General features: G+C 44.5%; 1 protein-coding gene across 1 annotated transcript in view; it reads right to left on the bottom strand.

Moving 5' to 3' along the window:
- Window positions 1-333: 333 nt before the first annotated feature.
- Window positions 334-14147, bottom strand: part of MYO1D (myosin ID) — a 422174-nt gene continuing 408360 nt past the window's right edge. The window contains exon 22 of the mRNA XM_069237971.1: window positions 334-4521. Coding sequence (XP_069094072.1) covers window positions 4365-4521 — 157 coding nt within the window. The 3' untranslated portion in view covers window positions 334-4364. The remainder of the gene's footprint in view (window positions 4522-14147) is intronic.

Here is a 14147-nt window from a genome sequence, read left to right as displayed (position 1 = left end):
ACCGCCTCATCACCTTGTTAGTCTAAGCACTCAGGCTTGTAGAATTTGTACTCATGATATTCACAAACCAGGATCCTCAGTACCCTCCATCTTACACACCATAGAAATATGAGGAAGAACGTGTATATATTTCCCATATAAGAGTGCCTGTCACACTAGTTCTGACAGGGTAAAGATTGAAAACCCAATACTATTTCATGGTATGTGACAGAAGCTTACATTATCTTTTTGGGTTAGAGAACTTGCACTTTCGATGCCTTGTAATGTAACGCTGAGTCAGATTTTAGGGACTGCCCAGATTCTGCAACTTGAATTATGCGAAGAGAACACGCATTGATATTGAACAAATTATCTTTTTAATACAGTACAATAAGAAATTAAAAAATTAAGAGCATTTCATTGCATTATTGCCCCAGGTTTCTTAACTGTCTGTTTTTATCAAATACAATTAATAAGTGGAAAAACAAATATATGCACCAAATCTGACAGAATACATTTAAAATATTTTGAAACAAAATTACACATACTTTTTAAAGCATTAATGCAGACTTCGCAACAATACATCTCCTTCCTGGTATGGAACTAGACCCTTTGCAGAGCTTGTTCTCCAACAAGTGGTCCACATAGTTATTGCTTTTGGTCTATATAAATGCATATTTTTATTCAGAGAAAAGTGCTAAGACAAACATGGCGGAAATTTGGTCGGGCCTGTCCCAAGGCACTTGGATGAACTTGGATACAAATGTGACAGCTGTGGAAAGTAGGCACTGAAGAGCCACTGGAATTATGTGATTCTGTGGCTGCGCATTTTCCACATTATTATGGATTTGATAAATTTGTCACATAATCTATGATCTGCAGATTTTAACAAAAAAATCGTTTCTAGCTCAAATGGATGAAAAATGACTAACAACGTGGTGCCATGTGTTCGCGTGGAGTTAAAGGCCCTTCGCAAAGGGTAACTAATCATCCTTCAGTTGCAAATTTCTGTATTTGGTTCGTATACTACTACTGAGGTTAAATATTTGTCCAGACAGTATTTTCATGTGTAAAAGTGACAAAATAATGAAGCAATACTATAAAAAAGTGTACAGCGTTATGCCACATAATTCACCTTTTCTTGCCACATAATTTAATCAACCCTGCCGCATAATTTGGTGTACTCTTGCTGCATAATTCCAGTGGCCCTAGCAATAGGACTGGCTTTGACAAAAAAGGGAAGACACAGTATGCTGCTATTGCCATCAGTTGATTTTACAGAGCTCATCAACATACAAAATGGAGGCACTGATGAGATGTTTGCTGTTCTCCAGCTGCTTATATCTGCTCCTCACAGAGAAAAAAATATAATGTGGGGGTGGAGTGGCTCTACCAGTGCAGTTGTGCAAAGCTCTCGTACGTGAAAAGAGCACCACCTCACTCAAGGTTATTATGGACAGTGCCTCAAGGCCTCAACTTTTAACCTGCATATTATTTCTTAGAGACGCTTTAATTAGTTAAATGGGAGCAAAACAAGACTACAACACCTAGAGTGCATTAAGTGTTCATGCCATATTCAGGACTGAAAACAGTGGGGCAAATGTACTGTTTTCTCACACTATGCAGCATTGTGTGAAAGAGAAGAAAGGTATGGGGCTACTGCTCTGTTCACAAACACTGGTGCCCTATGTTGCAGCCTAGCACCACACATACTCTTTTTCACTATACTGCATAGCTGTCTGCGTTTAGCATAGGTTTTGTACTGAAAGGATACCCTTCCAGTACAAAACACTATGCTTAGACTGACTTTTAAGCCTTTTACACATTGTATGTGTGCAGTACATTACAGCACACATGCAAAGTTAAAAAGTGCTGTAAAAAAACTGTTCCCCTTCTTTGCACCTACCCACAGTAACCATACGTTTTTGTGCAAAGGCCTGTCTACAAATGTTAATAGATAGGGATTTGTTTAAAAAAACATAGGTGGTTGCATTGGGATATGTACTGCTCATCGGACGCCCACTTTGTGGAAAGTAGTGTTACTTTGTGTTACTTTTAGTCAATTTCCAGCACAAAAATTGTTTTGCGCTGGAAATTAAATCCTAAATCAACAATGTGCACCACTTTTGGTGACTTTGCACCTGCGCAAAGTTTTTTTTTTATAAATCTGTCCCAGTATCTTTAATGACCTTGAGGGAGGTGGTCATCTTATACGTAAAGAACCACTGATACGCTTACGAGATGAGTTACATGTAAGGCATGCATGAGCCTGAATACAATGTTTTAGTACCAATACAAAGCTGGCTCTTGTGAGTAGCGGATTCTAAACCTGGTTGCTAAATCCCAGGAAAACATACCCCTTGTACACTCCCACCCCCTGGAGATGTGTCAGTGCAAGCCTCAAGCGCACAAATCACGAGCTGCATGCCACTTGTGCACAGAAATGGAATCCTGACCTGACCAGCAGGGACACTGCGTAGAATGATACATCTCCCAATTAAAGGTTCCAGTCAACCACGTTACCTCTATTTACAAAACAAATAAGCAACATATACATCAACCTCTGAACCCTCTCCCCCCTTCCTTTCTAAAGGACCATTCTTTCCAATGCAGAAAATGAAGAGGTCCAGGTCTGCAACAAGGAAACATAAAACACTCTCCTGCACGCAGGAGACATTGGCATCTAAAGCAGACCCATAAATAAAAGGAATCACCAGGATTACTCATGCTTAGGATGTTCTATACAAAGGAGAAAAGCAGTGAGTTTGGTGGCTGGCGTTGATATCACCTGCGATGCCAGTCTGACACCACGCATGACATGCTGGCCCAGGAGGCCGAGCGCCCCGTACTCCCTTCCCATCACAAACCCTGCCACCCTTAGTTCAACAGACACTGACCCCAGCCGTTATTCCACCCACCATGGCTTCATTTCAAACGTGTTTCACTTGTGCCCTCTGTTCGGTAAAAAACAATAAAATAATGGAACTAGAAAATACTTCAAAACTAAATTTAAAACAAATGCTGAATTAGACGAAATCAAGCCCTGGTCTGCAGTCTGAGGACAAAGTCATCGTCCTTTGTGAACGGTAAAAAGGGCGACACAGAAAATGGCGCTCGTTTAACGACCCTGGGTGATGTGTGTAGATGTTGGGTGGACATCCTCAGCAGGTATGGCAGTACTAGGGGGTTACATATTGTGGGATTCTATAGGGGGGGGCAGTAAACTATACACCTGGGACATGGATAACGTAGTAGAGCATTCACCCACATACTTTACCTAGTCAATCTAAGTTTCACCATGATGTGTTTGGATAACTGCGGGCCCAGCTGATCCTGGACTAACTACTGACTCCCTACTTACCAGTGCCAGCAGGAAAGGAGGTCTGACAGCCTCCCTGTTAAATGCAGAACTCTACTCACACCCTGCATGCTGTGTACCAGGCTCCTGGCACCAAACCCCTTTGGTCTACCTTGGCAGTGAGCTCAAAACAATTAATGGAAACACCCCCAGCTCTCCTTCTGCTGGCTCTCGGCCACTATTGGAAATGTTAGGCCCGGTGGGCATTTTCAAAGATTCTAATACGTCAGCAAGTTAGAGCTAATTTAAGGTGTTGAAGGGTGGTCATTCTCCTTTGGGTGAACACAAAGAAGACATCCAGTTACTCTACGTACTGCTGACCAGTCTCACACCCTGATGGAAAGATCTCTGCTAATTCAGAAACCTAGGCACTAAAAGTCACAGGGAGCACTAAGGAGTGTAGAGAATCTTATATCTGATGGGGGTTGATGCTCTAGTACTACCAGTCAGCGATACGATCATCAAAAGCAACAAAAACTGGCAGAAAGTGAACCACCTGTCAAGTAATGCCCACTAAATTGCAGACAGGCATATAAGTCTACTCTCCCTTCCCTATAAACCTATGCAAAGTCACTACTGGGGAATGGGATTTCAGTGAACGTTCTTCCACACTGACACTGGTGTTCATCAGTCCTCCATAGTACTCCAGATGTCCTCTTTTGTACGCAATGCATTGTTTCGAATGCCTTGCTCTGGTGGTTATGAAAGTTGCAAGCCACTTAGGGGTGATAGTCTATCCTCCTGGATGAGGTATGCCTCATCAGGCTGGAAAGAAGAATTGTAGGCCATCACTATGGATGAAACAATCCTGACTCATCCATGGAGCGAAAACATGTTGCTGGCAAGATCTCATTCTTCAAACATTTGGGCCTCCCCCGGTCAGAGGAGAACATCTGGGTTTGCCAAAACTCTCCTGAGGAATTCCAAATTCTCCTCTCTTCGCAGATGGATCACACTTATGGATCCGGACGATGTGATCTGGCTATGGGGGAAGGAGGTGAGGGGACAGGGCCGGCAGAAGGAGGGTTCAATTTGCTGGCACAGCCAGGATGAAGCCCGAGCGGTTCTTGGTGAAATCTGGCTGTGACTGGTTGATCCTAGTTTCCACAGAGACTGTGCACTTCTTGCCATGCATACTGCACTGGATGGGGTGTGTCACTGTCACTTGCAGACGACGTTTCTCACTGGAGAGGAGATAGGGATAAACAATAAATTAGTTAGTAGATTAGAGGCCCAACTGGTCTTTAGCTAGTAAAATGTGCAATACTATAATGCATCAGACAAAAACACTCTACATTATTTCACTATGACGTCATCTATGTTTTACCCACACAAAGAGGAAAATAATTCACTGCAGTACTTGGAAATACAAGTTTGTACCACATAGTGCTTTATATGAAATATAGAGATTTAGGTCATGGTGCTGCACAGAAACACAGGTACTCGATACTTTAAGAAGTACAGGGGTGGGATCCCTACATTACAAACGCAGAGATAGGCCTCACTGAACCAAAGAATACAGGACATGATCCAAGTGCATTGGGAAGAGAAACAAGAAACTATCTCAGAGCACTACAAAAATACAGGAAGAACTTCGGATAAATATAGAAACTTACTCCACAGAAATATAACAAAAAGATAACTTGGCAGCATACATATTAAAGAAACATGGCTGTAGCGTGTGTGCCTTTGTGTGTATGCGTATACTAATACTGGAGTATGTGACAGCAGCTCAGTAGATATGGTTAAGTGGGTAAATAGACAGCAACTTTGGGCTGCTAATTATTTTGGCGCTATTTGAATATTCTTAAGATTTGGTAGATGCCTGGTTCCTTCAGAAACAATATTCTGACAATAAATAGCTTGAAAGCAACAGTGATGTTTTTTTTTTTTTTTTACATGTCAGGGGTTGTAGCCAAAGGACCTGGCAAAGCCTCCTCCTTCTCAGAAGACATAGTTGCTTCCCAGGTAGAAAGCCTGTGCACTGAAGGTTATCAAGGAAGGACCAGCATTTAATGTGACATGACACACATTTGGGCAACTGTCTGGCCTCCTGAATGTTATAAAGTTAGACTTCAAGGCCCAAAGAAGAAACAATTTGCCCAAAATCACCACCGATCATCTAATGCAACGGTACTCAAAGTACGGCCCGCGGGCCGCCAGCGGCCCCATGGACCTAGCTTGGCGGCCCGCGAGACGCACACCAAACGCCATATCATAATGGCAGCAGTATGTAAACATAGAAGAGGGCCGCGGGAGCATGCTCCTCTATGTTTACATACGGCGGCCATTGTTTATGCCGTTGCCCTGACGATCCTGGAAGCCAAAGCCCCATAAAAGTTAGCGCTTGCAGCTAACTTTTATGGGGCTTTGGTCGTCTGCTTCCTGTCACCGGCTCCACGTCTGCTGCCCGCCTGCCTGCTGTTCCACATTTGTGGCATCTTTACAGTGCTTTGAGTCAGGTAAGGCTCTTTGGTTATTTATTTATTTGTTTTTAATGTAGTGTGTGTTACTGGGGTAGGCGTGAGAGCAGATTGCGCTGTGTGTGTGCGATGTGTGTGTGTGTTACTGGGGTAGGCGTGAGAGCAGATTGCGCTGTGTGTGTGCGCTGTGTGTGTGTGTTACTGGGGTAGGGGTGAGAGCAGATGGCGCTGTGTGTGTGTTACTGGGGTGGGGTGAGAGCAGATGGCGCTGTGTGCAGATGGCGCAGTGTGTGTTACTGGGGTAGGGGTGAGAGCAGATGGCGCTGTGTGTGTTACTGGGGTAGGGGTGGGAGCAGATGGCGCTGTGTGCAGATGGCGCAGTGTGTGTTACTGGGGTAGGGGTGAGAGCAGATGGCGCTGTGTGTGTTACTGGGGTAGGGGTGAGAGCAGATGGCGCTGTATGTGTGCGCTGTGTGTGTGTGTTACTGGGGTAGGGGTGAGAGCAGATGGCGCTGTGTGTGTGCGCGCTGTGTGTGTTACTGGGGTAAGGGTGAGAGCAGATGGCGCTGTGTGCAGATGGCGCAGTGTGTGTTACTGGGGTATGGGTGAGAGCAGATGGCGCTGTATGCAGATGGCGCTGTGTGTGTTACTGGGGTAGGGGTGAGAGCAGATGGCGCTGTGTGTGTTACTGGGGTAGGGGTGAGAGCAGATGGCGCTGTATGTGCGCGCGCTGTGTGTGTTACTGGGGTAGGGGCATTGTTTTGAAAAAGGGGGTGGGGTGGTTGTTCCCCCTCTAAGCCCCGCCCCCTCTAAGCCCCGCCCCCCGCTGTCACTTCAGTGCGGCCCTCGGCCGCAAACCATACTGCAATTTTGGCCCCCGAGAAAAAGTTTGTGAGTACCCATGATCTAATGCATACTCGGAGATAGGTATCTTATCTTCAAATAACTCATCAGGAGGAACAGGAGATATTTTGCTGTATTAAATTATCCTCCTGCATTGGAAATGTTAGTGACCCCAAAAGCAGCGGATATGAAGTTTGAAGGCCAATTTTTGTTACCGAAGACAAATCTTGCACTATTAGAATTTAAAGGCCCCCGTCTCAGAAGTTCTTGAAACATATATGGCTTTTAATCGATCCTTTACGTTCTTGCCCTTCTTTCCAAGCTTTTGCTGCTTGTATATAGAAGAGGGCTTGTCTAAAACAGGTAGCAGGAATATTCTGTACAAAGATTTTAAATTTAAAGACATGCCTTCAACCATCTTGTCATGCACTTTATGAAAATCACTGGTGGGAGTGGAGTCCTTGAGATATTTCTGTGCCGTGACATGCCGGAACAGCTCTACATATTCTTACAGTCAGTAAACCTTATGCCTGAAAGTTTGGGCTGCTATATCTCCTGTTCATATGCTGAAATTAGCATTCTACCAAGAAGAGTTATTATCCAGCCTATTCTAAGGCAGTACCACCTCCATAAGTGTGCGTGTACCACATTGAAGACTGTGGAGGATCACTTCCTGTAAGTTCGACCACAATGGTGCAGTTTTCCGCTGCTTTGGCCTTCTTGCTACATTTTTGCTTAGCGCAAATAAGGCTCCAGGCTTAAACTGACTATTTCTGATTATAGTTTTTACGTCCCCTGGTTTGTCTTTCTGCCTTCTACCTGACATCTACAAGTGTTCTTCCCCGTATGGGTTTGGTGATCCATCTGTTTGTTCACATGCTGCAGGCCAGGCTCTGCATCTGTGCGATTCTGGGAACACTCGAGTTAAGATTACAGTTCACTTTTCACACCTCGAGGTTATGGGGAAAAGGTTGTTTTTTTCACAATCAGGACAGGTCGGTCCAGGAGAATTTCAGTTTGGTTCTTAGCAGTGGTACAGACAGGGACAATTAAGTATGGACACTTCTCCCTCAAGTGTGGCTCTAGTTTTAAGGTTCACATCCTATGTATCCTCCAGTGTCTAGAAGGTCGTGGAGGAATTGATTTTCGTCGCATGTGGTGGGAACCTGTGATTACAAACCTCCACGGTTGCCCTCTATGGGTGGTAGACTGGCATTGCTTCTTGCACCTTCAACAAGCAAGGCATCGGACAAGGACGCTGTATGCATTCCAGATGGTGATTTGCAGAAGTGTGATCTTCATTTCTCAAAGTGCAGGTCTTGCAGGCCTTTCTCGTTCGTCCTTGAAGACCATTCCCTCCCAGGGTCTGATTTGGCTCTCAGCCCAGAGAAGCTTTTGCTTGGTGCATAGTAACATACATGAACTATAAATGGGATTCCTGCCATCCGGCAGCAAAACAATAATGCCAGGTAATGCGTTTTATTAAACGTGCTGCTAGTAAACCATTGAACTCATTATTCATGAGAAAATGATACCCTGTGTGTTGCAATTGCAGATGTACACCAGACAACAAAGGCGCAACTTGGACTGTGCCTCTTGTGGATGAGGTCCATGTGTCTGTCTGCTGTTTTCCAACCACAGACATGCCTACAGTGGCATACTTCAGTGAGGTGCTCTTCCCCAGACACCTAGCATCACTGATGCAGCTTGAATATTCAATTTCTATGTGATGGCTCTTTACTGAACTGTAACATTTACATCAGATATGGATAGTGACAGATCTCTAAGGGACTCGAACAGTTTGTTTTCGAATGATGCGAGAATGACCAGGACTCACCATCTAACACCAGCACCTTATATTCTATGTTGTGCCTTTTTTTAGGGTTTTAGTTTTGTGATGTCCTCAGTATCCTGCTTCCTTCTGACCAGCAACTCTTCTACATCCTCTGCTGACACTGGTTCAACTACAAGAACGGTCTACTACTAATAATAATAGAACCATGTTCCTTCATCCATTTATACTGAGTATTATTCTTTCTCTCTTTTTTTAGGACAACTCTGATATCTGTGATGACAATGCATTATGTAATATTGTTTCCCAGGCAGTGCTAAGAATGACATCTTTAATTTCAACCTGCCACCCTTCTCTTAGAGGACTTCAGGAGGGGACAGGTCTTCCTATGCAACTTTGAGGTGATGCACTTTAGAAGGGTGCAGTCAGGGCGGTCACCACAGTCACAGAAAAAAAGTTTAGAATACAGTGCACAACATCTCTCATAGTGGCTGCTAGAATCTTTGTAATTTTATGGAACTCATTCCAAAAAAGGGAATTATGGTTCACATCTACAATTGCCAAGTTGCTTAAAACTAGAGACGATCTCAATTGCTAAATTAAATAAAATGTGTTACCTGTTACTGGAAACACCACAAGATAGAAATAATTACATCCTTAAGCCCAAATGGTATCCTCATGGAGACACTTCAGAATGCAGAGGCCAAGCAACGGCGAGTTTTATCTACAGGGGTGACTAGCACTAGTCGGTCAGTAGTTTTTAGGAAAGATTTTTCTTTCCCCCTGGTGAGGTTTACAAGTTTATTCATTTTTGTGGTTGTATCTGCTAGTATGCTACAGATGATTCAACTAAATATTATGTGCCTTTGCCTTTGGCCTTCCACAAACGTTGGCCGAACTTGGCAGTGTACAGCTCAGCATGCATTAGTCAGTCATTGACATGCTCTGCTGTCCACCTCTGATTGCATTCCTTGGTCGTGGACCTGGTTTGTAGTGCCCACTGCTACCCATCTTTCAGAGTGGACAGCAACCTTTGACTGCACTGCTGCCCTGGACATCCATTTACGTCTTTCTAACATCCACAGTCTATCCCATCAGTGGCGATATACAGCATTGTGTTAAAGAATCTAGTGCTGATGTTAAGGTTTCATGCAGCGATGCTACCTCAACTATCAAGTTAGGAGTTTAGGCCGTTATCTGTTCTTAATGTTTTTTGTAAGTGTGTTACCTTTTGCATATATGGTTACTGGTGTATCACAACTTTGCCTTTTTTGTGTTTGGATCCTGTGCCAAGACATGGATGTTCTTGTTATACATTTACTCGTCAGCAGTAAAGAAACAGTTATAACATATCTCTTAGCAAACAATACAATTCCCATGAGCATCTTAGTGGAAATTAACAAAACAATCCCATCAGAGTCTACAACATTATTGACAGACTCCACCTCTTCCTCCTTTTCTACTTGCCTTGGAGTCAAATGCCCCTTTGACCTCTTTGTTGATCCAGAGAAAAGCCTTATTTTCTATTAATTGCATGTCAGCCTAAATGTTATTGATACCTATCTGTAAGACTGTAAGTGCCTTGTGCAGTGGTGGAGGCATGTCCCTGCCTGAGTCACTGTAGACCGGTGGGTCAGCCTCAATCTGCCAGGCACCATTACCAAAGCCATTTTGGGCTGAACACTGATCGCTTGTGGAGAAGCAGTGATATCTTCTCCAGTGCCCTTCACTTCATGGAGACTGAGCTCCTACTTGGCACACAGAACCAGGCAGTAAACCGACAGACACAGGAGTGCCAGAGTGTGGAATGGTCACGTGCTGCATCACCTTCTGCATTTGCAGGTTCGGGGAGACTGCAGCGTTACAAACAGAGTCCAGACTCTGCCCATGTAGAGGCCTTCATGCAACACCAGCCGCAGGCATTCGCAAGTGGCACAATCTCAGCCAACTGCTCTAACACTGAGGAGTGGAGGACGGGTTCCCAGCCCTACATCACACTCTGCCTGAAGAAGTCAAGTATTATGCTTTCTTTGAGAGTCTCAGCTAGATAGATGGCCCTAGTGATTGTTATGTGCTAGTATGATCAGGGAATTCTGGTATGATGGCATGTACAGGGGGATTCTGATAAGCTTGACTACCCTGTGGCCCAGAGCTTTAAAATGGCCATGGGTGCATCAGCGGATGTGCAGAGCTTAGTTACGGTCTCCAAGAGGGACTCAGTGGAGATTCAGTTGGTGCTATACCTCAGGCCACTAAACCAGAGGCTAGTTTATTGCCACTTCAAAATAAGGGGCAATTACCACATTATAATTATTCTATGACAAGATGACTACATGATGGGTCTAGACCTGAAGGATGTTTACCTAGTAGTTTCAATCTGAGAACCTCATCACCAGTTTCTTCCATTCTGGTGAGCAGGGCAAGACTGGGAATTTTTCTGTCTGATGCTCGGCTTCACTTACGCCTTGTGGTGCTTTACAAAGCTACTCAAGCCAATAGCTGCAATTTTAATGTCCAGAAGCATCAGGATAATATTATAACTGGACAATAAGATATTCAAGGCTTGGAACAAACTCCTGGTTTCATCAACAGGTCTCAATGGCAATTTGCTTGCTGCATGATCTGGGAATGTCTGATTATTGAGACAAGTCCACTCTGAATCCAACTCAGACAATATAATTTCTAGGTTTCTCTCTGTATTCAGTTCAAGCAGGTACTGTACAGTACAATGGGGGTACTGTACATTACAGGGGGGCTAGGAGACGATCTGCAAGATCGTGTACATCGAGCGGGGATGCATAACTACATACGTGGTTTGAGTAAGCACTTTTTATAGTGCCCGGACCATTGAGCATGCCAACATTAACGTTATAAAGTGCGACCATAAACAGGCTATACAAAGCTCCACAACATGGGGTTTACGGGGAGTAACGGACACTAACAAGTGCCAAGCCTGCACGTGCAGTCATAATGACTTGCTGGAAGAGCAATGCGGCTTTTGCGCCACTGCAAACTGCAGCCAATTTTTAAAGCCAAAAACGTCTGCTCTGTTCCTACGCATCTTTGTGCTGCGTTTGCGTAATGTTTACAGTGGCGTAACAAAGGCTCCGGCAGCGCGAGGGTGTCCCAAAACTTCAGGGGGAGCCCCTCAGTACACTACCCAGCCTGAAAGCTGCCGAGTAAGACCGTAGGGTCCCAGCGTGTACATTGCGCGGGGGGGGGGGGGGGAGAGGGGGGGGGGAATCAGGATTTGTTACGCCACTGGCCCGAAGGCGCAAAGGTGCAGGGAAAGTGATCAGAAAAGGTCAATTTGCATATGCAAAAAAGGAATCCTCCATGGGGAGCACTGATCGATGGAGGACAGGCATTGCAAACTATGGAAACCACTAATTTAGTCAGCCTAACACATGATCCCTCTCAAATGAGGTAAGTATATTTTGCACAGTTTTACTGGGCACAAATGCCCACGGAATTTCACAAAGGTTATCGTGTCCTGCATACCACATGTTTTGTTGTTGCGTCTTTTCCTTTTTGAAAGATAAGGACAGTCTGTTTTGATCCGTCCTGGTTTACATTCTTGAAGAAACACGAGGATGAGTGTTCGCAAAGGATCCTGCAACTTCGCAACAAAGTATTTTTACCACTGTATGGTCACACTAAGCAACCAGCCGACCTGGCTCTGTGAAAGTGTCACTTTTTTACACTCTGTAGTGACCCGTAATGTAGGGAGACAATGCAGTGACACACAACCCTCTCCGCGTGCAGTAGGAAACAAAGCTTTGTCTGACTTGAACATGAAATGAATACTCACACTGGATGGAGCTTCGACTGGATGTTGCCAGAATCCCTCTGGGCAGTGGGGAAATGCGAGTATCTAAACAGGCAAGCATGTCCCTTAATACTGAGTGAGTTTGCTGCTCTAACAGCACAAGCCTCTCTCTTCTTTGTGCACAAGATGTGCAAGATGCACACCCCTTTCTTCTTTATGCACAAAATGCACATCCCTCTCTTCTTTGTAGGCAAGATGCACAACTCTCTCTTCTTTGTGGGCAAGATGCACAACTCTCTCTTCTTTGTGGGCAAGATGCACACCTCCCTCTTCTTTGCGTACAAGATGTGCACCACACTTTTTTGTGCACAAGATGTCCAAGATGCACACACCACTCTCTTATTCGTGCACACGATGTGCAGAATTCATACCTCTCCCTTCTTTGTGCACAAGATGTGAAATATACACCTTTCTCTTTGTGCACAAAATATGCAAGTTGCACACCACTCTTCGTACACAAGATGTGGAAGATGTATACCACTCGCTTCTTTGTGCACAAGATCTGCAGGATGCACGCCCCGGTTCTTTGTGGGCAAGATGCGCACCCCTCTCTTCTTTATGTGCAAAATGCACACCTCTCTCTTCTTTGTGGGCAAGATGCACACCTCCCTCTTCTTTGCGTAGAAGATGTGCACCACTCTTTTTTGTGCACAATATGCACACCACTCTCTTATTCGTGCACAAAATGTGCAAGATGCACACCTCTCTCTTCTTTGTGCACAAAATGTCCAAGACGCACACGCCACTCTCTTATTCGTGCACACGATGTGCAAGATTCATACCTCTCTCTTCTTTGTGCAAAAGATGTGGAATATACACCTCTCTCTTTCTGCACAAAATATGCAAGATGCACACCACTCTCTTCGAACACAAGATGTGAAAGATGTATACCACTCGTTTCTTTGTGCACAAGATGTGCAAGATGCACACCCCTCTTCTTTGTGCACAATATGCACACCCCTCTCTTCTTTATGCACAAAACGCACATCTCACTCTTCTTTATGTGCAAAATGCACACATATCTCTTCTTTGTGGGCAGGATGCACACCTCCCTCTTCTTTGTGGGCAAGATGTACCCCCCTTCTTTTTTGCGTAGAAGATGTGCACCAATCTTTTTTGTGCACAAGATGCACACAACTCTCTTATTCGAGCACACGATGTGCAAGATGCACACCTCTCTCTTCTTTGTACACAAGATGTCCAGGATGCACACACCACTCTCTTATTCGTGCACAAGATGTGCAAGATGCACATCTCTCTCTTCTTTGTGCACAAGATGTGCAATATACACACCTCTCTCTTCTTTGAGCACAAAATATGCAAGATGCACACCACTCTCTTTGTACACAAGATGTGAAAGATGTATACCACTTGCTTCTTTGTGCACAAGATGTGCAAGAGGCTTGCCACTCTCTGTGTACAAGATGCACACCTCTCTTTTCTTGAGGCACAAGATGCAATTGTGGAACAGGTGATCAGTGCTCAGTTACACAAGTGGTTCTGGTGGTAAATATTTATGTGTGCACACTTGTGTCCTCTCCGATTTTAGTTCTATCAGGTATCTATTCATTTCAATTGTCCCAGAGGATCGGCTGGGAACTCTGCCCCCAGTATTATCAGTTACAAATAGGGGGTATTGGTAGTTCAGGGACAGAGGCATCACTTGTAACTCTGGAACATGGAGTTGTGACGGTTACGAGTGGAACTTGGAAGACCCCTTAGAAATTAGGAGTTATGGGGCGAATCAGTAATTCCAATTCATATTTCCCCTGGTTATTCCAAATTTTGAACCTGGTATTTCACTCTGGACTGCACCTGGTTTTAGAATTTGGAGTCTCTGTGTTAAATGTCCCGGCCCGCTGAGTTATCGCATCATTTTTAATTTCCAATGGGATTAGGAACTACCACTGCCGACTGCAATGG

The sequence above is a fragment of the Pleurodeles waltl genome, chromosome 6 (assembly GCF_031143425.1).
Source record: "Pleurodeles waltl isolate 20211129_DDA chromosome 6, aPleWal1.hap1.20221129, whole genome shotgun sequence".
Lineage (NCBI taxonomy): Eukaryota > Metazoa > Chordata > Amphibia > Caudata > Salamandridae > Pleurodeles > Pleurodeles waltl.
This window is presented reverse-complemented; position numbering and strand designations above follow the sequence as displayed.